The sequence below is a fragment of the Somniosus microcephalus genome, chromosome 9 (genome assembly GCF_052327205.1).
Source record: "Somniosus microcephalus isolate GS21.2 chromosome 9, FLI_Smic_1.0, whole genome shotgun sequence".
NCBI lineage: Eukaryota > Metazoa > Chordata > Chondrichthyes > Squaliformes > Somniosidae > Somniosus > Somniosus microcephalus.
The window spans coordinates 109,310,909-109,333,859 of NC_140995.1; the positions used below are offsets into that span (position 1 = coordinate 109,310,909).

Genomic DNA, 22,951 nt, shown 5'->3' on the forward strand with positions numbered 1-22,951 from the left:
GAACATAAAAACTGACTGTAAAAGCTTTTATAGATATGTGAAGAGAAAAAGATTGGTGAAGTCAAGCGTAGGTCCCTTGCAGTTAGAATCCGGGGAATTTATAATGGCGAACAAAGAAATGGCGCACCAACTAAATACATATTTTGGTTCTGTCTTCACAAAGGAGGACACAAATAACCTCCCAGAGATGCCAGGGAACATAGGGTCTGATGAAAGGGTGGGACTGAAAGAAATCAGTATTTGTAGGGAAATGGTGTTAGGAAAATTGATGGGACTGAAGGCCGATAAATCCCCAGGGCCTGATAATCTACACCCTAGGGTACTTAAGGAAGTGGCCCTAGAAATAGTAGATGCATTGCTGGTCATCTTACAGAACTCGATAGACTCTGGAACAGTACCCATGGATTGGAGGGTAGCTACTGTTACCCCACTATTCAAAAAAGGTGGTAGAGAAAAAGCGGGGAATTATAGACCGGTAAGCCTGACATCGGTAGTGGGGAAAATGCTAGAGTCCATTATAAAAGATGTAATAGCAGAGCACTTGGAAAGCAGTGACAGGATCGGACAAAGTCAACATGGATTTACAAAAGGTAAATCATGCTTGACTAATCTACTGGAATTTTTTGAGGATGTAACTGGTAAAATAGATAAGGGAGAACCAGTGGATGTGGTGTATTGGACTTTCAGAAGTCTTTCGATAAGGTCCCGCATAAGAGATTAGCGTGCAAAATTAAGGCACATGGGATTGGGGGCAAGGTATTGACTTGGATAGAGAACTGGTTGGCGGACAGAAAGCAAAGAGTTGGAATAAACGGGTCGTTTTCTGAGTGGCAGGTAGTGACTAGTGGGGTACCGCAAGGATCGGTTCTAGGACCCCAGCTGTTCACAATATATATTAATGATCTGGATCAGGGAATTGGATGTAATATCTCCAAATTTGCAGATGACACAAAGCTGGGTGGGAGGGTATGCTGTGAGGAGGATGTCGTGAAACTCCAGTATGATTTGGACAGGTTGGGTGATTGGGCAGAAACATGGCAAATGCACTATAATGTGGATAAATGTGAGGTTATCCACTTTGGTGGCAAAAACAGAAAGGCAGATTATTATTTGAATGGCAATAGATTGGGAGAAGGGGAAGTGCAAAGAGACCTGGGTGTTCTTGTGCACCAGTCGCTGAAGGTAAGCATGCAGGGGCAGCAGGCGGTTAAGAAGGCAACTGGTATGTTGGCCTTCGTAGCAAGAGGGTTCGGGTACAGGAACAAGGATGTCTTGCTACAGTTGTACAGGGCCTTGGTGAGACCGCACCTTGAGTATTGTGTGCAGTTTTGGTTGCCTTATCTAAGGAAGGACGTTCTTGCCATGGAAGGAGTGCAGCGAAGATTCACCAGGCTGATACCTGGGATGGCAGGAATGACGTATGAGGAGAGATTGTGTCGATTGGGCTTATACTCACTGGAGTTTAGAAGATTGAGAGGGGATCTCATCGAAACCTATAAAATTCTGTCAGGCCTGGACAGACTAGATGCAGGAAGGATGTTTCTGATGGCCGGGGAGTCCAGAACCAGGGGTCATAGTCTAAGGATAAGGGGTAAGCCATTTAGGACTGAAATGAGGAGGAATTTCTTCACCCAGAGAGTGGTGAACCTGTGGAATTCTCTGCCACAGAGGGCGGTGGAGGCCAGTTCATTAAACATATTCAAGAAGGAGTTGGATATATTTCTTAAGGCTCAAGGGATCAAGGGATATGGGGAGAAGGCAGGGACAGGGTACTGAATTTGGATGATCAGCCATGATCTCATTGAATGACGGAGTAGGCTCGAAGGGCCGAATGGCCTACTCCTGCTCCTATCTTCTATGTTTCAGAGAGTAAGAGAGCAGTATTTTTACCTTAACGACTCTGGTGAGGTCATTGAATTTCTTTTGGCATTACAGCCATGTACTGGGAGCTAAGCTCCTGGCATTGATTTCTTCATCGACTTCTCTCCACTGGATGTGTTACCTGGAGGGCTTTCTGCCCCCTGGGAGGAACAGGATATCCTGTCAACTGCCTGGACCAGTGCCTCCAATGCAGCATCTGCAAATCTAGGTGTCCAGTCTGGACCTCTTCCAGCCATTTTCTTCAAATGTGTTAGATTCCTTTTAGTATTACTAAAAATATACTCCCGGGAATAGACAATATGCAGCTTTAATTCTTGGAATCTAGGTTAAATATGACTACTTATCTCAGCTTTGCCCACCTAAGAAGCATTTTGGTTGTATCTTATGGAAAGTCCTGGTCAGTCATGGGCCTTTAATTTCTTTATACTTTACCACAAACAGATTGCAGCAAACCCTAGGTCAAAAGTTGGTTGGTACTTTCTTCATTTTATCTAATTCACACACCCAAGGATTGGTCTTCTGAAACATTTGATGATGAGATGGAGTTAATAGATGTTTTTGTACGTAGAGTTTCAAATATCTGTCTATAATATATAAAAAATTGTGCGATTCCTATCTGTACCACTTGACTTCCTCCTGCCAAATTTTTGTCATACTTTTGTGTTACCTTTTTTTAAGATAAATTCCATGCTCCTGCAGTGGTGACGCAGCCTACTTAAAAATCCTCCAGGGACTCAGAAACCCTGAGGTGAGGGGAGGGCCACCTCGATCCTAAGAGGCTCATGATACCACAGCACAACCATGCCCCACCGGCATCCCTGGTTTACGGGTACCAACTCGACACAGCATCAGGATAGGTTTAAAAATGGGACAGAGAGGCACCAGAGGAAGGCATGGGTGGTAATAAGGAGCATGATGTAATTATATATGTGCACAGTAAAACCACTTTGTGATATGAAGTCCAGTGTTCTGAAGTAAGTCTTGTTTTTGTGTTTGAGAGACTACTGCCAAGCCTGAGGCACCTCAGGCTTTCTCGCTTTCTCACCTCATGTTGAATTGGCTTACTTTAGTCCCCTACTGCCTGTATTCCTGTCAGAGCTGGCTTTCCTTTCCTCCCCCCCCCCCCCTCCCTAGGCCTAGCTTTCCTTGGCTCCCATGATCCAAATCTCCCCTTCATACCTGGCTTTCCATCTATCCTCATTCCCCACTTTGGACCTGACTTTTCTCAACCTATTTGCTCTCCTGGAAGTAATTACTGAACTAGATCTGTAGTATATATAGTATGAGCTTGGAGAGCAGAATAGTCGGGGTAACAAAATATTCCACCATCAATATTAATAATCAGCCAACAGTGGGCACCTTCAAGAGCTGTTTAATGTGTGTTTTTTCATCCTCTATTCTAACATTCACTCTCCCCAAAGATAACTTTGCCTCTGCTCTATAATGCTATTCCATCTGTGGCCCTGCCAGCTACTGATCAACATGATTGCTTTCAGGTTTGGGACAACAATAGATTTAAATACAGAAAAGAAATGCGTAAAAAGCACTGACTTTTCTGAGAGTTGCTCCTTTCTCTCTGGCCTGGCTTTAAGATCCAAATCAGCAAGCTTACATTTTAAACTGACAAGGCCTGTAACTTAGTTTTACATAAACGGCTTTATTTGTACATGCAGCTTTCAAAACTGACCGGAGTGTAATATAGCCCCGAACACTATATAGCATTCTTTAGGAAACAGAAATAATTTATCTGCTGATAATACAGTTTGAAATCTGCACATCATACATTCTTGAGGTTCAGATCAGGAAGTTCCCATATGAACCTGATAGTGTCAATTTTTTTTGGGGTTGTGGGGTGGGAGTTGGAGAGAGTTTTGCTGTTTTGAATTGTAATGGGCTGAGTCTGCAAATGGAGATCTGTACACTTCTTGTTACAGTTTGCAAATCCACCCTGATAGCAAAAAAATGCCCCCTTGGATACTCTGGATTGCAATTGGCCCAGGTTAGTTGGCTTGAAAACTGCTTACTGTAATTAGATAGGAGTTAGCTGGAACCAAGCAGAACAGCAATGGGAACCCTGACAGTAAATAATGATTGGCAATCCAGAGCCCAGCAAACCCTACATGAATTTTTTGTGCTAGGATGTTATTATTTGTCCTACAAGCATACTTTTTCATTTATATACTTTTGAAATGAATTTTTGCACTCGTGAAATTGAAGGATGTTTGCTGAATGGAGCACTTTTCTCAAACTTTTGGCACTCAGTGATGGCATTGAGAACTCGTAGGTTATTTACAGAGCAGGAAAGATGTAGAATTAAGTTCCTTCTAATGTGATACAATAATTTGCCCCCAGCTGATTTGTGTGAATCTTCCTGCTTGTCACACCTGCAGTCCTTGTGGTCTTCTGAGGTAGATTGTCAATTAATTGTCAATTATAAACCGTTTTGTGCTGTCTTCAAAAAGAACAGTTCCTACTCGGAACTGAGTGGAGACAGCACAAATAAAGAAGAGACTTTCACTTCATTGGTCTGGATTAGATTTGATGTCAGAGGTGAAAGAAAACGGTATTCCGTCTCTGCACAAGCCAGCCTGCCCCCCACAACCCCACAGAAAGTCCTTGCTGTCTGGGATAACAATTTGAGTTCATTATTCCTGGTTTCAGCACTTGTTCAAACCCAACTTGAGACTACTTCCATCTTTCCACTGCATCCCAAACAATCATTTAAACTGTACGTATTCACAAGTTTAGTGAGTAATATTACTCGGTACATTTTGTGTATTTTTAAAAAGTCTTTGATGCTAAATAAAATGAAGAAGGCCCTATTGCACTAAAAAATGTGGAACAACAAGGGCTTTCTTGTTCATTTCAGTTAGCATCAAAGGATTATTGCTAAAAAAAAAATAGATTGCTATGTGTTATTCTATGCGGATGCAAATTGTAGAGAATTAGAGGTGAGGTGCTGTTATGTTCTTTATTAAATGCAGCATAAAATCTGCAGTAACTGTTCTCAGTCCCTAGATCACCAATAAGTGTTGGCAGGAAAGACTGCTCTGTGGTGTGACAATGGAGAGGTGTCCTGGATGAGACTTTCTGTCATAAATTCTGTTCTTACTCTATGTTTTGTCATTTTTATTTCTAAAACTACATCACCACCTTTAGCTGTGTGCAGCTGCCTGACGAGCTGTGAAGGAACAGCTGATGTACGAGCAATATTTGTTTGCTATCACCATTTTACCAGTGAGAGCAAAACTGGCAATGGCGCTGCCAGTGAGTTTTAAATATATCATTAAACCTTCCTCCCATCCTTTGTCTTTATGTTTGTTTGTACACCCATATGTCTCTGAATGTCACCTCAATAACTTTGTAAACACATTATTATACTTCACCTTTGTCATTCACTTGCTTTCATCAAACTGTTCTTTCTCAAAGCTAGGTCAGGTCAGAACTGTGTGTTCTGTTCATGTATTTTAAAAACTTCAATGTCGAGCCTCCATAACTGAAACACTTAGATTTTTTTTTGTATGCCAAGGTTGAGGTGAATACGTGATTGCTTTCAAAAACAGCCGCGCTAGAAAGAGTGGGGGGAGATTTAACACCCAAAAAACGGGCGGGTTTGGGTCGGGTGGGAGGTTAAAGTGCTAGAAAATCTGAATCCCAACCCCATCCCCAGGAGGCAGGTTGACAATTTAAATATAATGAAGCTGCGAGCCTCATATTGATCCACCATTTCAAATTTAACTCTGGCCGGCCAAGTTTCCCGGGCCTCGGGGAAAACTGGCGGCTAAAGGTAGGTGAGGACTGCTGGATCCAGTGCCTTTCCACTTACCTGCTGGATCCAGTGCCTTTCCACTTACCTGCTGGATCCAGTGCCTTTCCACTTACTTGCTGGATCCAGTGCCTTTCCACTTACCTGCTGGATCCAGCGTACCTGCCGTGCCAACCCCCAGTAATGCTAACCCCACTGTCTCATGAATCAAGAGACAAACTCTTAAAAGTCAACAGATTTGGTATAAAAATCATGAGTTGCTATTTTTTCCCCCCGACCCGACCCCTCGCTGACCTTTGCTCCTGGACAGGAAGCGCATTCATTGACCTTTGCTCCGGGACAGGAAGCGCTTTCGGCCGTCACTAACCAATTACTGACATAAGAACATAAGAAATAAGAGCAGGAGTAGGCCATATGGCCCCTCGAGCCTGCTCCGCCATTCAGTAAGATCATGGCTGATCATCGACTTCAATTCCACTTTCCTGCCTGATCCTCATATCCCTTGATTCCCTTAGAGTCCAAAAAATCTATCAATCTCAGCCTTAAAAATACTCAATGACTGAGCATACACAGCCCTCTGGGGTAGAGAATTCCAAAGATTCACAACCCTCTGAGTGAAGAAATTTCTCCTCATCTCAATCCTTAATGGCCGACCCCAAAAAATGGGTGTGTTTGGAGCGTAGGGGAAGTTAAATTGTTAAACCCCCGACCTGAACCTGCCTCCAACCCGCCCACTTCCAGTTTTAACAGAGGTGGAACAGGAGGCAGGAAGGGGGCAGGCAGCAAACCCGCTGCCAGGAGACGGGATGGCAATTTAAATATTTTAATGAGGCTGGAAGCCTCTTCAACCTCGATTTTGTTTTTAACTGTAGCTGGTTGGGTTTACACATCTCGTAAAACTCACCAGCTACAGCAAGGTGAGGATTGCTGCATCCAGGAGTTAAGTACATTTACACCTTCCTCCTGGATCCAGGGTCCCTAGCTAGCCCACCCCGCCCACGAGGCCTCCGATCACCTTACAGGACCCCCCCCACAACTGATGAAACTAAGGCCCCGATCTTCCTTCTCTCCCCAGACCCCCTGATCCTCCGGAGGCCTCGATCTTCCTTCTCTCCTCCCCCGACCCCCTGATCCTCCGGAGGCCCTGATCTTCCTTCTCTGCCCCCATCCCCCCCACCGACCCCCGGATCCTCTGGAGGCCCCGATCTTCCTTCTCTCCCCCCCCCGACCCCCTGATCCTCCGGAGGCCCCGATTTTCCTTCTCTCCCCCTCCCGACTCCCCGATCCTCCGGAGGCCCTGATCTTCCTTCATCCCCCCATCCCCGATCCTCCAGAAGCCACGATCTTGCCCCCCACCCGATCCCCTCCCTCCCTCCTCTGTGTGGCTTAGTGTCGCAGGCCTACCCACCCAGAGCCAGCTAGCCTCTGATGCAAATCAGTTCCTGCCGTTAAAGTCAGTAGGACCTGCGGGAAACCATTTCCCCCCCCTCCCCCCCCGCCCCCAACCTGCCTTCCCCATGAAAATCCAGCCCCTGGTGTTTGACTCCGGCCTCCTGGAGAGGACGTACTGGTTCAAGTCGCCACCATTGCAGAACTCGCGTTCCCCCTGTATCTCTTGCCCAAAACCTTAAATCTGTGTCCCCTAGTCCTTGTACCATCAACTAGTGGGAACAGCCTTTCCCCGTCTAGCCTATCCAAACCAGTCATAATCTTGTACACCTCTATCAAATCACCCCTCAACCTTCTTTGATCTAATGAAAACAAATCCAGCTTCTCCAACCTGTCCTTGTAGCTAAGATTCCCCCATTCCCAGAACCATTCTGGTGAATCTCCTCTGCACCCTCTCAAGGGCCTTCACATCCTTTCTAAAGTGTGGTGACCAGAACTGGTCGCAATACTCCAGTTGTGGCCTAACTAGTGCTCTATAAAGGTTCAGCATAACTTCTCTACTTTTTTACTCAATACCTCTATTTATGAAGTCCAAGATCCCATATGCTTTGCTAACCACTCAATATGTCCCGCCACCTTCAGGGACCTATGCACATTAACTCCCAGGTCCCTCTGTCCCTGCACGCTCTTTAAAACTGTGCCATTAAGTGTATATTTCCGCTCTCTGTTCCTTTGCCAAAATGCATCACCTCACACTTCTCCGTATTAAATTCCATCTGCCACTTGTCTACCCACTCTGCTTAGCCTATCCATGTCCTGTTGCAGTCGATTGGTATCATCTTCACTATTTGCCACACCCCCAAGTTTGATGTCATCGGCAAATTTTAAAATTCTACTCTGTATTCCAATATCCAAGTCATTTATATATATACATGAGTTGAAGGTACTCCCATAGTGCTACGAGGGAGGGAGTTCCTGGATTTTGACCCAGCGAGGATGAAGTAACGGCAATATATTTCCAAGTCAGGATGGTGTGTAACTTGGAGGGGAGCTTGCAGATGATGGTGTTCCCATGCACCTGCTGCCCTTGTCCTTCTAGGTGGTCACAAGTCCCAAGATGTTAGTGAGGAAGACTTTGCAGGGTCGAATGGGCTGGGTGTGCCTTTGTCGTGTCCGAAGCTGGTGCCGAGGTCGATGCCAGGTGGTCCGTCCGGTTTTATTCTTAATGTTTCTTGTAGCGGTTGTGTACAACTGAATGGCTTGCTAGGCCATTTCAGAGGGCAGTTAAGAGTCAACCACATTGCTGTGGGTCTGAAGTCAGATATAGGCCAGACCAGGCAAGGATGGCAGATTTCCTTCCCTAAAGGACATCAGTGAACCAGATGGGTTTTGACGATAATCCGATAGTTTTAAGGTCACCATTACTGATACCAGCTTTTTATTCCAGATTTATTTAATTATCTGTATTTAAATTCCCCAGCTGCCGTGGTAGGATTTAAACTCCCATCTCTGGATCATTAGTCCAGGCCTCTGGATTAGTAGCCCAGTAAGCTAACCACTATGCTACCGTTCCCAGCACTCCTCACTCTGTTTACTGGCAGCTTTCGGATTGTGGGGTGGGCGATGTTAAATCCGTGAATTTTGATGTATGGTGTCCTTCAATAAATCGACAGAGACTGCAGAGGAACAATCAACAGGTGTTTACTGGATGAGGGTTACTCTAAAACTAAAAGTACAGATCCCTACTCAGGGTTTATATACAGGTGTGGTCACTGCCGGTACTACAGTATACAGGAGCTGTAAAAAGTAGTTCTCCCCTTAAAGGTACATACACTACAATTCCTCCGCTTTTAGATTAACAGTACCATAACATTCATTTAACAGTTAACACTTTTAACATGCAACATTAACTGAAAATAGTCCATTTATAAATTCAGTCTTTGGGGCGGCTTCCTGATCCTTTCTGGATAGCGCCTTTCCTGAGTGTCTTGCTCTTGGTGCGGAGGCGATTCTGCCCCCCTGTCGTCGGTTGGTTCATCAGCTTCCGATGCTACTGTTTCTGGGGTAGATGCTACCTGTATGTCGGGTTCATCACCAGGTACGCGAGACATGGGGTTGACTCGTTCCTGTGATGCTAGGATCTGGCCGACATGGCGTCTCACAATGTTCTCCCCAACATCCACTGTGTACATTAGTGGCCCCTGCCGTGTGCATATCGTTCCTGGTTGCCATTTCTCTGTTCGGTAGTCGCGGGCCAAGACTGGTTGCCCTACATTGAAGCTCCTTGTCTGCTTCTCACTGATGTGCTGGAATTGCTTATTCTCAACATTTCTTCGTACATTTGGTCTGAGCAAATCCAGACGAGATCTCAACCTTCGGTTAAAGAACATCATGGCCGGGGTCTGGTTGGTAACTGCATGTGTCGCATTTCTGTAGGCTAACAGGAAATTGTCCACCTTATGCTGCAGTGGAATGTCGTCATCGCACATGGCCCTTACTGCCTTTTTAAAGGTTTGTACGAACCTCTCAGCCAATCCATTTGTGGCTGGATGATACGGGGCGGATGTGTAATGCCTTACCCCATTCCTTCTCATAAATTTCCGAAACTCTTCGGACACAAACTGTGGTCCGTTATCAGAGCAAATCTGCTCTGGCAAGCCGTTCCTGGCAAATATGGTCCGTAGGACTGCAATCGTTTTCTCCGTGGTGGTGGAGGACATTTTGATCACTCAGGCCATTTCGAGTGTGCATCCACGGCTATTAAGAACATTGAGTCCATGAATGGACCAGCAAAATCAATATGCACCCATTGCCATGGAGAGGAGGGCCACTCCCATGGGTGTAGCGGGGCATGTGGTGGTGCATTTTGGACCTTCTGGCATCCTGAGCAGCTCTTTGTCAGGTCCTCGATTTGCTGATCGATCCCCGGCCACCACACATAAGCCCTAGCAAGGCTTTTCATTTTCACCCCTCCCAGATGGCCTTCGTGAAGCTCATTGAGCACTCTCTCCCTTAACTTGGGTGGAATTACCACTCGGGATCCACACATCAAGGTCCCCTGGCACACTGACAGCTGTTCTCTTCTGGATGAGAATGCTGGCAACAGTGAGTCGCCATGTGTTGGCCATCCCTTCACCGTCAAATCATATACCCGAGACAGTGTTGGGTCATTTCGGGTCTCCTTCTCTATATCCGCGTTAGTTACTGGCAAGCGTTCAATTATAGTTGAATAAAATATTTCGACAGGGTCCACTGCTGGTGCTTCCTCCGCAGTAGGCAGTGGCAGGCGTGATAGCCCATCAGCGTTTCCATGCTGTTTCGTGCCCTTATTTTTCCTTTGGGGTAGACTTTTTTGCCCCGCGTACGTCTTCAAGACAATCTCTGTATCTCTCAAGGGTATATGTGAGAATAGCTGCTTGTAGTCCCTTCGGTTTATGACCGTTAGGGCTGATCCTGTGTCCAATTCCATTTTCACTTGGACTCCGTCTATCTTGAGCGTGACCCAGCTAGTTTGGTGATCCTCCATTTTGATTACATTATGTAGTTTCAGACAACTGAGCTCCTTGCTTCCGGAGTCTGTATCACTTTTCTGTTCGTCTGAACTACTCTCCGTCACCTTATGTACCTTTTTGTACTTCTCCTGTGGAGATTTCTTGCTGCTGGTTTTCTTTCCTGACCTGCAGACTCTTGCTATGTGTCCTACTTTTCCACACTGTCTGCATACTTGGTCCTTGAACCAACAATCCTTATGGTCGTGTGTTGTTCTGCCGCAGCGATAACACTTCACTGCTCCATGTGACAATTCATTTGTGCCATATTCTTGCGGTCTCCGTTGTATCTCTGCAGCGCCCTGTGCGGCTGCTTCATGTGATACTGCCATGCTGAAAGCCTTGTCCAGCGTAAGATCCTTTTCTGATAGAAGCCGTTTCTGGGTTCCTTCACTTTGAAGCCCACACACAAACTTGTCCCTTAAAGTATCTGCTAGTCCCGTTCCAAACTGGCAGTGTTTCGATAGCTTGCGCAGTTCCATTAAATACTCAGCATTACTTTCGTCTTTATGCTGGTTCCTTTTGTGAAACTTAAATCTTTCTGCTATCAGCAGCGGTGTGGGGTTTAAGTGGTCCTGTAGGATTGCCACTATGCTTTCAAAATCCTTTTCCACTGGCTTCTCTGGGGTTACTAGGTTTCGCAGTAAGCCGTACGTTTTTGCACCCATGGAATTCAACAATACCAGTGCTTTCCTGGCATCTGGCACTTAATTCGCCTTGCAGTACACTTCTATGCGTTCTATATATGTCGCCCAGTCTTCGACTTCATTGTCGAACGCTGTGACACTGCCACTCTTCGGCATCCCTGGGTGTGGTTAGACTGGCTAAAAATGGCGTCTCCCGCGCTCTCCCTTCTTCTCCGCTGGCTCAAAATGGCGTCTCCCGCGCTTTCCTTTCTTCCCGCGCTCTCCCTTCTTCTCCACTGTGGCTCAAAATGGCGTCTCCCGCGCTCTCCCTTCTTCTCCGCTGCAGCTCAAAAATGGTGTCTCCCGCGCTCTCCCTTCTCCGCTGCAGCTCAAATGGCGTCTCCCGCGCTTCCTTTCTTCCCCCGCGGACGCTGCTCAGCCCTTGAACACCGGCCGCGCTCTGCGCGTTTTCCTGCGCGCCTCTCTCGTTGACGCCGCTTGGTCCTGAACCCCGGCTGTGCCCTGTGCACTTTACCCTCTTTTTTTCCCGCCGATGCCGCTCGGTCTTCAACCCCGGCTGCGCCCTGTGCGCTTTACCCTCTCTCGTTGACGCCGCTCAGTCTTCAACCCCAGCTGCGCCCTGTGCGCTTTACCCTCTCTCTTACCCCGTCGACGCTGCTCGGCCTTTTTCTGTGCCGTCGGTCGGCTCCAGCCGCCGCCGTTCGGGAAGGGTCTGCGCCGTACCTGCTGCCAGCCCGCTGCGCTGGATCGTCGCGACTGGAGAACCAAGCCCAGCTCTCCACAGCCTCCTCTGCGATGCTCAAGTCCTCTCCGGATGGTCGACGCCCGCACTGGTGGAATCGGCCTTCTTCTGCAGAGTTGCAGGTAGGTTCGAATCGACTCGTCGCCACTGTTAAATCCGTGAATTTTGATGTACGGTGTCCTTCAATAAATCGACAGAGACTGCAGAGGAACAATCAACAGGTGTTTACTGGATGAGGGTTACTCTAAAACTAAAAGTACAGATCCCTACTCAGGGTTTATATACAGGTGTGGTCACTGCTGGTACTACAGTATACAGGAGCTGTAAAAAGTAGTTCTCCCCTTAAAGGTACATACACTACAGGTGACAGTGACGCCATTTCAATGCAGCCTGCACCCCTTAAAGGGGAGGTGCGATTCGGCTGTTTTGAATCGTAGCTCTCAGTTGTTGGGGTAAAGTGACACTGGCAGCTAAGAGATGTTCTCCCAGTAAATCTCTGCACTTTGATTTGCTGTTCTGTCCCCTCCTCATCCTCCAGCCTCAATGGCAGTGCACCCATGTTGACATTGTGTAACTTACTCCTGGTTATAGATTATCCCACAGCTCCAGAAAAAAAACCTCCACAATTTTTGAATTCAACTAGACCAGCCAACACAGCCAGAAATGGGCCTAAAAGTCCACAAGCAGGCTTAAGCGACTAACCAGAGTCTTAGCGAATAACTGGTGCAGCCTCCTTCCCGACTGTTGCCACCAAGGATTTGTGGGTGGGTTTAAGCATGAACGAATCCAGCACTCTCAAAATTCCATTTGCCAGAAGGCTCCTTAACCAGGTGCAGGACTCCAACTTATATATATTTATTATTAGTCCCCCGCTACTTTCAGGTGAGCGCCCTGAACGAGTAATAGTGGCCCGAGTCAATATGGCGTCTGGCACAATTTTGCCGTCGTTCAGAGGTCTTGTGCTAAGTCTACGCCTGAAAAACGGCTGGCCGTGACTTGAATTTATCACCCACTGTTTCTCCTGCCTGAAGCGAACAGCTGATTAGTGTCCTCCCCTGGAGCTCTCTTGTATGAGGGGTTCAAATGCAAAGGAGTTTCTAAAAAAGATTATTTACATCATCAGTTGCTAAACCAAGATTACTAGGCTAGTAGTAATTCAGCTACTTCCCAATAGTGCCCCAGTTCAGTTTTTCCTCGTCTTTCTGTGCTTCAAGCTCTTTGAAGACCACCCTTTGAAGAGAAAGCTGAGATCTGGCGTAAATCCATAATAACACTGCTAGTGTTTTAATAATGTTTTTTCTGAATTCTGCCAAATAGGTCCAACTTCTTTTTATATTGCCATTATTACTGATTTTACTGCGATCTTATTCTGAAAAATGTTCCGTAACAATTTATGAGTTTTTTTGTATCTGTCATCTGCTTAGTGACCATTTGTCCATGAGCCTTTGTTCTTCCTCCATTGGTTAAGTCAGTGTTTTTGTCCTTTCTATTTGTTTATTTAGTTTATTTTCACTATTTTGAACTATATATTATACAATGGGAAGAAGTTAACCCTCCCAGACAGCGGAAATGGGCTCCCGGTCCAGCAACACATCAAATTCAAAATTCTCATCCTTGTGTTCAAATCCCTCCATGGCCTCGCCCCGCTCTATCTCTGTAACCTCCTCCAGCCCTATAATCCTCCGAGAACTCTGCATTTCTCCAATTCTGGCCTCTTGTACATCCCCAATTTCCTTCGCCCCACGATTGGCAGCCCTGCCTTCAGCTGTCTAGGTTCCAAGCACTGGAATTCCTTCCCTAAACATCTCCGCCTCTCTACATCTACATTGCCTCTCCTCCTTTAAGACGCTCCTTCAAACCTCTTTGACCAAACTAATGGCCATCTGTACTAATATCTCCTTATGTGCACTCGGTGTCAAATTTGTCTGATAACGCCTTATGATGTTTTACTGCGTTAATGGTGCTATATAAGTGCAAATTGTTGTTCTCACCCTGCATGAACGTTGCTGACTAAAGGAAATAATAGGCTTGTTGTGCCCCTTTAGGGATAGAGGTGAGGAAAGCATGTTGGATTTATGAAAAGGAAACAGGAATCTTCATGCATATTATGATTATTACTTTATGATTACTTCCTTTTGCGGGGAGGAATTCAGTTCTCTCAGGCTTTGGATCATATGCACGTTGCATTCAGTTACATGCTGGTGGTGTTTACAGATCCCACCAATAACAATGGCCTGAAAAGAAGAAATAGCCTGTTTGCAGCTGGATTTCTCTCTCCGTCTGTCTGTCTCTCTCTCTCTCTCACTCACACCCAACCTGTCTCTGTCTCTCTTTCTCAGTGATTCTTGTATTTCCTAATTGAAACATACAAGATTCTGAGGGGGATTGACAGGGTAGATGCTGAGAGGTTGTTTCCCCTGGCTGGAGAGTCTAGAACTTGGGGGCATCGTCTCAGGATAAGGGGTCAGCCATTTAAGACCGAGATGAGGAAGAATTTATTCACTCAGAGGGTTGTGAATCTTTGGAATTCTCTGCCCCAAAGAGCTGTGGATGCTGAACTGTTGAGTATATTCAAGGCTGAGATCGATAGATTTTTGAATATTAAGGGAATCAAGGGATTTGGAGATCAGGCGGGAAAGTGGAGTTGAGGGCGAAGATCAGCCATGATCTTATTGAACGGCGGAACAGGCTCGAGGGGTGTATGGCCTACTCCTGCTCCTAATTCTTCTGTTCTTCTGTTCTTATGAAGGGTCAGTCCTTCTCTGAACATTCCTTTTGTTAAGTATGTGTATTGTATTGAACAATTAACACAAAGACTTAAACGTATAACTCAAACAGGCCTTTACTGGTTGGAGGTAGGGACTGCACATAGGTCTTTACTTCATGCCCACAGGCGGGAACTGAGGGGAATCAGTACCCACAGTACTATTTATACCCCTATGGCCAGGAGTGGTACTGCGTATCACTACGCCCAACAAGTAGTGCAGTCCTGTCCATAGGTTCAAAGTAGCACACATATTACATACACAACATTCCTCCCTTCCTAGCTTTACAGTCATCTCCCCATTTACAGTTCAAAGTAGCACACATATTACATACACAACACCTTTTGTTCCTCCTAAACTCCAAGTACACTGTTCTATAAGTTTCTCCTCTCTACATCGCCACTGTGTTGAAATTGCCATCTCCTACTTGAATTCCTTCTTTCCCAGGTCCTCAGCATGGTGGAACTCTTTCATTCTTTCAGGATTTTAAAAACAAAGCTTGGTGCCATCTAAACAGTATTTCTTGATTTGACTCGCGTTCTGTCCCACCCTTTTCACCCTTAGTGGTGTCTTACACGATGTTGATGCTGCACCCATGTACAGAATGGGCATTGGTCATTCGCCTAGTTTTCTCAATGAAAGGAAGGTTACCTTGTACTGAAATGGACACCATTTTAATTGTTTCGATATAAGCAGACAATTCTTCCACTGGTGCTGCCTGCTCTGCAGTGAAGTTTTTAAGATCAACTTATTTGTAAATTATGTAAATATTGTCATCGAATAATAGATTCAGCCCATCGTGTCTGTGCCGGCTCTTTGAAAAAGCTGTCCAATTAGTCCCATTCCCCTACTCTTTCCCCATAGCTCTGCAATCTTTTCCTTTTCAAGTATTTATTTAATTTTGCAAGCTACCATTAAATCAGCAGCCACCACCCTTCCAGGCAGTGCATTCCAGATCATCATAACCCACTGCATTAAAAATTTCTCCTCATCTCCCCTTAGGTTCTTTTGCCAATTATCTTAAATCTTTGACCTCTGGTTTCCTTATTCTCCTTATTTACTTTATCTTTTCGGATAGGCTGGATGGACCAGCAGGTCTTTCCCTGTCCATCATTGTTCGTATGTTTGTAAAGGCCTTCATGAGTTTGAACACCTCTTAAATCTCCTCTTAACCTTCTCTGCTCTAAGGAGAACAACCCCAGCTTCTCCAGTCTCTCCACATAACTGAAGCCCCTCATCCCTGGTATTATTCTGATTTATCCCCTCTGCACCATTATAGGTTAAGTTTGACTCCATTACAAATGCATTTATAATACAAAGCAGAGGTGGGACATTGTTGATGCTGCCCCCATGTACCAGTTCATTTTAATTAATTTTCACATGTGGACCTTTTGCAATCAGCTTGCTGCACAGTACTTTACAAACTGGGGGCTAATTCATGGGTGGCACAAGCTGTACTTTATTTACAGTGAAGCACACAATGCATCAAGGCATTGCGCAGGACAGTTTAGAATTCTGTCCCCTGTATTGACAAATTTGCAGATAATTATAAACGTGTGTAGACATTTTTCAGTGAACAACTTTGACAGCATAAATGAAGATTAATTTAAATAAAGTTTATCCTTTAACATTGGAATTTCAACTGCATTGATGTTTAAATTCGACATCTGATGACAGCATGTAAATTAGTCCGATTGTCTGCTGTACCCTCATCTTGTTTGATTGTCCATTGAGTGCTGTAAACAGGAGGCAGGGAGAAGTTCACAGCTTCAGACTGTTGTATCGCCCATGCTGGAGAGGAGAGTATTTGGGGAGTGAATATTTAGAATCCAACGGGCCAGTTACATTACACTGTTTACGGCGATGTGAAGCTGATTTGATTCAGTTAAGCTTTTGTAGCTCAACTGAAGGGTGAAATCAGCCAGATTGAATTCTGGCAAGGCAAAAGGGCTTGTTGAGTTACTTCAGGTTTCCACTGGTTGCAGCGTGACTGCGTCCCATGCAAAGCAAATTTTAAAAAGTTCTCAGACAGTCTGTTGGACTGCCTAGGAACTTATTAAACTGTTTAATGTTGGCAAAGAGCCAAAGGCCCTGTTAGCTCTTTACTAACATTAGGATTAACTGGGATTTTGACACCAGTGACTATGGATTCAAGTACAAATGTGCCAAGCACCACTTTGCCTGGCCAGGGCATGACTCGGGGCTGGCACATCAGTCTGAGCAGTTACCAGTTTCAAACCGGCACCTGCTGTGCATCAGTGCCGTAAAACTGTTGCCTCAGATGATAGCTTTGACTGAACATTAACATGTATTTGCATTCCTCAAGACAAATTAAATCCTGAATCATCTTGGGAAAACGTGAGAACGATTCAAAATTGGCACCTTAAAAAAATACTGGTTTAAATATAGTTGTCTGTGTAGCCTCATAAAGGACAGTGTAATGAACCAAATTAGACTTCTGAGCCCAAAATTCCTCTTTTAGTGAAAAATAGGAAGGTGAATTGCTCCTTTTGTTCATAATTAACAACCTGCAAAAAGAATTATGTGAATGTGTGGCTTTGAAATGTGTGATTACTGAGAATCTAATTTTGTTAGCAGGTCATTAGTTCTGGTAAGATCATGAGTATTTCTACCCCCCCCCCCCCACCCCCTACCCCCACCACCCATTCTTTCTATTAAAAGAGGAATTTCCTTTAGATTGTCATAGATTTCTCTAACTAAACATCCTAATTTTGCATTCTGTGGTAGTAAGCACCATGTTTTCTATTAATATTTCATAATTAGCAGTACTGCTTTAATCAAATGCACTCGACAACAGGCACGCCTTATTCATTGTCAGTCCTTTCTATCCACCAAGCATTTATGAACTGCAAAAGACTTATTGTAACCCTACAATACATACTGAGGTCTGTAAATGTATCAACCTTTTTTTTGATGTGCAGGTATGCGGCAAGGAAATGATATTGGCACACAGTACCGCTCGGTCATTTACCCATACACACAGGAGCAGATGGCTGCAGCTCTGAAATCCAAAGAGGCCTATCAGGAGGTACTGTGCATAAATGTTTAGAGGGAGATTAATTTATTTAACTGTTTTGCAGCCAGACATGCCACAAGCTTCTTTTTAAGTAGCACAAAAGGGTTTTGACGCTCTTGCAGTCATCTGGCTGCAGGGGTAGAATTATTAACCCAGAGCTGGAATTAACAGGCTCTCTTCTGATGGCATGATTGATATCGGTAAGCTTTGTAATCCTAGATGTCATTGTCCGTTACTGAAGTTTTATTCATAATTAGCTCGCGACCCATTTAAAAAAAAAACATATTTTGCAATCATGAACAGAAAATGTTTGAGAAACATGAAGATTTTTAGAAAGTGATTTTGAAATCTCAATTCCTGCTTCCTTCCTGCCTCCATGTTGTCCTCTTTTAGACGGGAGAATGAGACTGCAGGCGGCTATTGCACCTCATACGTCAATAAAACGCAGCAGATGTAGCACCATAGAGCAGAACTTGGTGTTAAAAATTCACATCATACAAAATAATCTAAACTAGTATATCCAAAATATTCTCTCAGCTGTAACACCAGAGAACAATGAACGTTTAATATTTGGATTGTAAAGGTCGTTGGCCAGATATTGCTGCTGTAGTGGTGCGGTCAAATTGTTTGACCTGAATTGAACGAAAGTACATTTTAAAATGTATTTTATTTAAAATTAGATGAAATTCTGAAACCTGACTTCCCCTTCCCATCGCCCCATCCTCAGAAAACAGTCAAAAAATATGTTCCTGCAGAGCTATACTGCAGCCAATAAAACAGGTGCATAGTGGTTATGTTATTGGTCGAGTAATCCAGAGGTCTGGATCAATAATCCAAAGAATGTGAGTTCACATCCCACCATGGCTGTTTGAGAATTTTGAATTCAGTTTCAAAAAATAAAAAGCTGGTATCAGTAAATGTCGCCATGAAGCTGTTGGACTGTCGTAAAAATACAACTGCTTCATTAATGCCCTTTAGGGAATGGTGACTCCAGTCCCACCCCAACGTGATTGACTCTTAACTGACCTCTGAAGCCGCCTAGCAAGCCACTCAGTTGTATTAAAAACTGGATAGGCATTAAATGCCGGCCAGGTCAGCAATGCCCAGATCCCGAGAATGAATAATCAGAAGAAAATGTTAAGTGGCAGCTTTTACTAGATTTGAAAGCTTGCTCAGCGACACAGCACATGATACTGTAGGTGGACTTTAACAGCTATTGATACCAACCTTTCAAACTCTAGGTTTCACTTATTTTATTAGATTTCTCTTTACTTCTCGTATTTCCTATACAAAAAAAAATGAAAAGCACTTTGGGGTAATCAGTAAGTGATAAAATTAATGACTGAACCGAACCAATATCTACTGGTTTCAGTTCCTACCGATTAAAGTCAGTCTGTCTGTTGAAAGCAGGTGAGGTAGTTTGAAAATAAGCATCTCTAGATTAGGAGCTGTATTATGCTGTCACCATCATTGCTATAGGTCTCGTAAGAGTATTGGTACATCCTGTGCTGCTACTGCCGGTTATTTGTAGCTGACACTGCATGAAAAGTGCTGCAGTGAAGTGCGCGTTATGGTACATAACCCTTTGAGTGCCGCTGTAAGAATTTTTGCAGCAAAGCAAAATTAATAAGATTGCAATGTTTTTATAATTTAGGCCAAGAGTTTTATATCTTAAGTCATTCTTACAGTTTTTGAAAATGTAGAATTTTGAATTGCTAAAGGCTGTGCGTTCAAACCAGATTTAGAATATTGAAGACTAACTCGGGATGCTGAGACTGATGGAGGATCCCTTCATATGGCAGGCATTAGGCAGTCACCTCCTTCAGTTCATGCCAGTACTAGTGGGGAGTTCCCTGCTGCTGTTTAAGCATGGCTAGTGAAAGCTGTAAAATAGGGAAAGAAAACAGTAGAGTCCACCATCACTGTACCTGGGTATTGAGATGAGAAGCCCTATCAAAGGCCTCAACTGCAGATTGCCCTGCCTTTCCTCAGTCCTATGGCATAGTACAGGTGGTCATCCATCATTGCTGTTTTTTTGGCAGCATATGTTATTCTAATTCTTTATGACTCCTTCAGAGATTTGTAGAAAATCCTGTGTCGAGAAGTTCATATTTTGAAAGTTGAAAGTCATTAATTAAAATATAAACCATTTGCATTACTCTCCTTAGTGAGAGGATTTTTATTATATTGCAGAAGGTTCGAGTAGCAACCGAAGAATGTTCAGGACCTTTGTAGCTAAAATTAGGAAAATTGTTATCCTCTGCACCTGTATGATTATTCCATGTGATGTAAAGCTTTTCTGTGTAATCCACTTAGTGGCACTGGTGATATACGGGTGAACCCTGAGAAATTCAGAACTTAGATGATAAACTTTGCTTATTCAGCACAGCAGAGAAACGGACTTGTGGAACATTTAGGGCTGTAGTTATTGTGGTACTGAACTGACAGCTCTACAATAAAATCGGTCTATTTAAGGCTCTGTAGGATACACCTGATTCTTGTTATGAAATCTTGAATGCAGTTTGCAACATTACAGTACAGTGTGAACACTGAACAAATATGCTCGATTGTACTTAAGCTAAAAGCTGGAGGGTGTGGACCATGGTACTTGAGACAAGGGATCAGTAGGATCATGTGTCAATAACAAACGGGCATGTTCTTGCATGAAAATCACATATTTTGAAATATTGTTATGTGGTGATGTAGCTGTTTTATTTCAATCTAAAGTAAATAAACAGGTTCAAATTTAGTATTGTTCTGACAAAATTACTGAGAAGCAATTATACAAATAAGTAACTAATTAATTGTTTTAAAGTCTATGTTGAATTATTATGAATTATTTTATATTAGAGCAGTTGGCTGTTTACATAGTGAATTTGGAAATTTAGTGAACAAACCATCAGCTGGCTTGCAAATACTTATGGCCTATCAGACAGAATGGTTAATGGAAAACTGTACTAAAGCTCCCTCTGGTGGTTTAATTCCTGTCATTCTTCTGGCCTCCACCATTTTTTGTGTGACATCTGTGCAGCGCACTACAGATCTATTACCACGGCAACAGACTCTGTTTTGCCCTTTGATTTTCTGAGGAAAGCCAGTGAGGTCAGGGGTCAGGTGCATATTGTCACGCAGCTGTTTGGAAATCAGCTGTTGGCCTTGGCTATAGCAAGGAGATGTTGGAGGCGACGAGGTTAAGCAGCTCTGAATAACTGCCAGCTGTGTGCATCACGGCTGTATAACCAAGGGACCCTAAGGCCAATGTCATTAGCTTTGTCCTCAGATTTGAGCGGGGAAAGGGATGGACTAAGACAATGCTTTATTCCAATAATGTTTAGTTCAATTTCTGTAGTCATGTGTTCCATCTGCTGCATCGTATGCATTGTGTTTCTGTTGTAACAATTCTGTGTGTACACAAAACTAAGCTGCATGAATAGTACCTTGAGAGAAAATGCATCTTTAAAACTCTAGATTAAAATTCCTTCCATCGCGTTTCCTTTTTTTGGGCTGTGCTGTTACATGCATAAATTCTGTTTCCCCCTTTGTACATGAATGTATTTTAATAAGGGGAAAATTAACTAAAAGTATAGCAGGTAGATAATATCAAAAGGATGACAGTAAGCTAACAGGTCCGTGAAGATGTACATGTTCGACTGGCAGTGCCTGGTCTGTTTGCTGATCTTTTGGTCGGGTTATGTGACCGAATCATATTCCTGAATCTTTTGTTTAACTACAATTATGGTAAGGTTAAATATATTTTAGGAAAATGTTAATGATATTGCTGGCTATTGAAGAGTTTTGCGACTATGGTACAGACATCTTCATCATGCAGCCACCATTTTGAATGTAATGTGCAGTAGGTTACTGAAGCAGACCACAATCCATTCGACGCACACATATTGCCTCCCTGTTTTTCTGTACCTGTATATAATACATTGTTACTGTTGACCTTAATTGATATTAAAGATTATAGAGCTGCACAGTAAGAATTCTTCAAGGGAGAATATATTGTTCAGAGAATTTCAAAACTGTGAAATGAATCTGCTTTTAATGAGTAGAACAATTTTTGTTTATCAGCTTATGAAGAAATGAGACTAAATCAGTCGGAAGTTGCACTCTATTGTACTTCTGTTCTTCAGCTGGGAAGAATGTTAAATAAAGACTAATTGATTTTTTTGAGTACTGTTAATATTAAACATGTTTATTCTATACCTGATTTTGGTTTTATAGTCCATCCCATTGAAATGGACTGAAACATCAAACTAGCAGTGGCAAATTGCAGAGCTTCTAGAATGTGCTATTTTCTAAACTCTGTAATCATAGCTTTGAAGTTTACTTTGTGATTGTTTTCAGGTTTTGTTAGGAATGGCTGAGTAACTTAGTCCACACCTTTGAGCAGGAATCCTGAGTTAATGTTTAAATGTTATTTTTGAAACATTTTTTAAATTTCCAGGCATCCAATTTTAAACAAAGTATAGCCCCAGTCTTTGTCACTCTACTCTGTTCAGTCTGTTGTACAGCAGATGCCTTTTGGATATATGGGCCGGAGATTTCCGTAGAGCTGCTCCTGTTTCGGCAGAGAAATGGGAGCAGCTCCGAGGAAATTCCAAGCATGGTATCTACCTGTATCTTATTAAAAATCTTCCATCTGCACCACTTGATTTCTTGTCACATTTTTTGTTTCAGCTTTTTCCCATTATAAATTCTTGTGTCCATATTTATTATGGGGTTTGCCTATGTGAGCGCATTATCTTGATTGTACAGTCTAGCCTCCAGGCTCCCACATATTTTCCAGAATGCTTTCTAAAAAAATTTTCATTCGCCATTTTTTCCTCAGTAACTGAAGTTGTCCAAAATAAAGGTTTAAACATAAAAATTGAAAAAAATTGCATATTTCACATGATTAAATTCATTCATTGAAATTTTTGTTTTTGTCTTTTCATTCCATCATTAAAGTTTTTACTTGAAAGTTTCAGCCTTTCCCAAAAGCCTTGTCTCAGGGTTGATATTATTGCCCAGACCTGTGACTATTTGTGCTGAATTTGAATTCTGCAGTCTGAGCATTTCACCTAATTTTCCAGGATACCATCAGTGTTGTTCAGTTAGCTGTACTGATGCAACATCTTTCTGAAGCTCCGTGCACTTTCTGCTTGTAGTTTTTCTTGAAGAAATTGTGAAA

At 43.5% G+C, this 22,951-nt stretch overlaps 1 protein-coding gene across 11 annotated transcripts in view; it reads left to right on the forward strand.

Moving 5' to 3' along the window:
- The window catches only part of msraa (methionine sulfoxide reductase Aa), a 380,243-nt gene that overhangs the window by 250,651 nt on the left and 106,641 nt on the right, over positions 1–22,951 (forward strand). For 9 of the 11 annotated variants that reach the window (XM_085996987.1, XM_085996991.1, XM_085996995.1 and 6 more), the window contains 2 exons: positions 5,041–5,148; positions 17,681–17,787. In XM_085996987.1, coding sequence (XP_085853113.1) covers positions 5,041–5,148; positions 17,681–17,787 — 215 coding nt within the window. The remainder of the gene's footprint in view (positions 1–5,040; positions 5,149–17,680; positions 17,788–22,951) is intronic. The other 2 variants (XM_085996997.1, XM_085996992.1) reach the window with 1 other exon arrangement.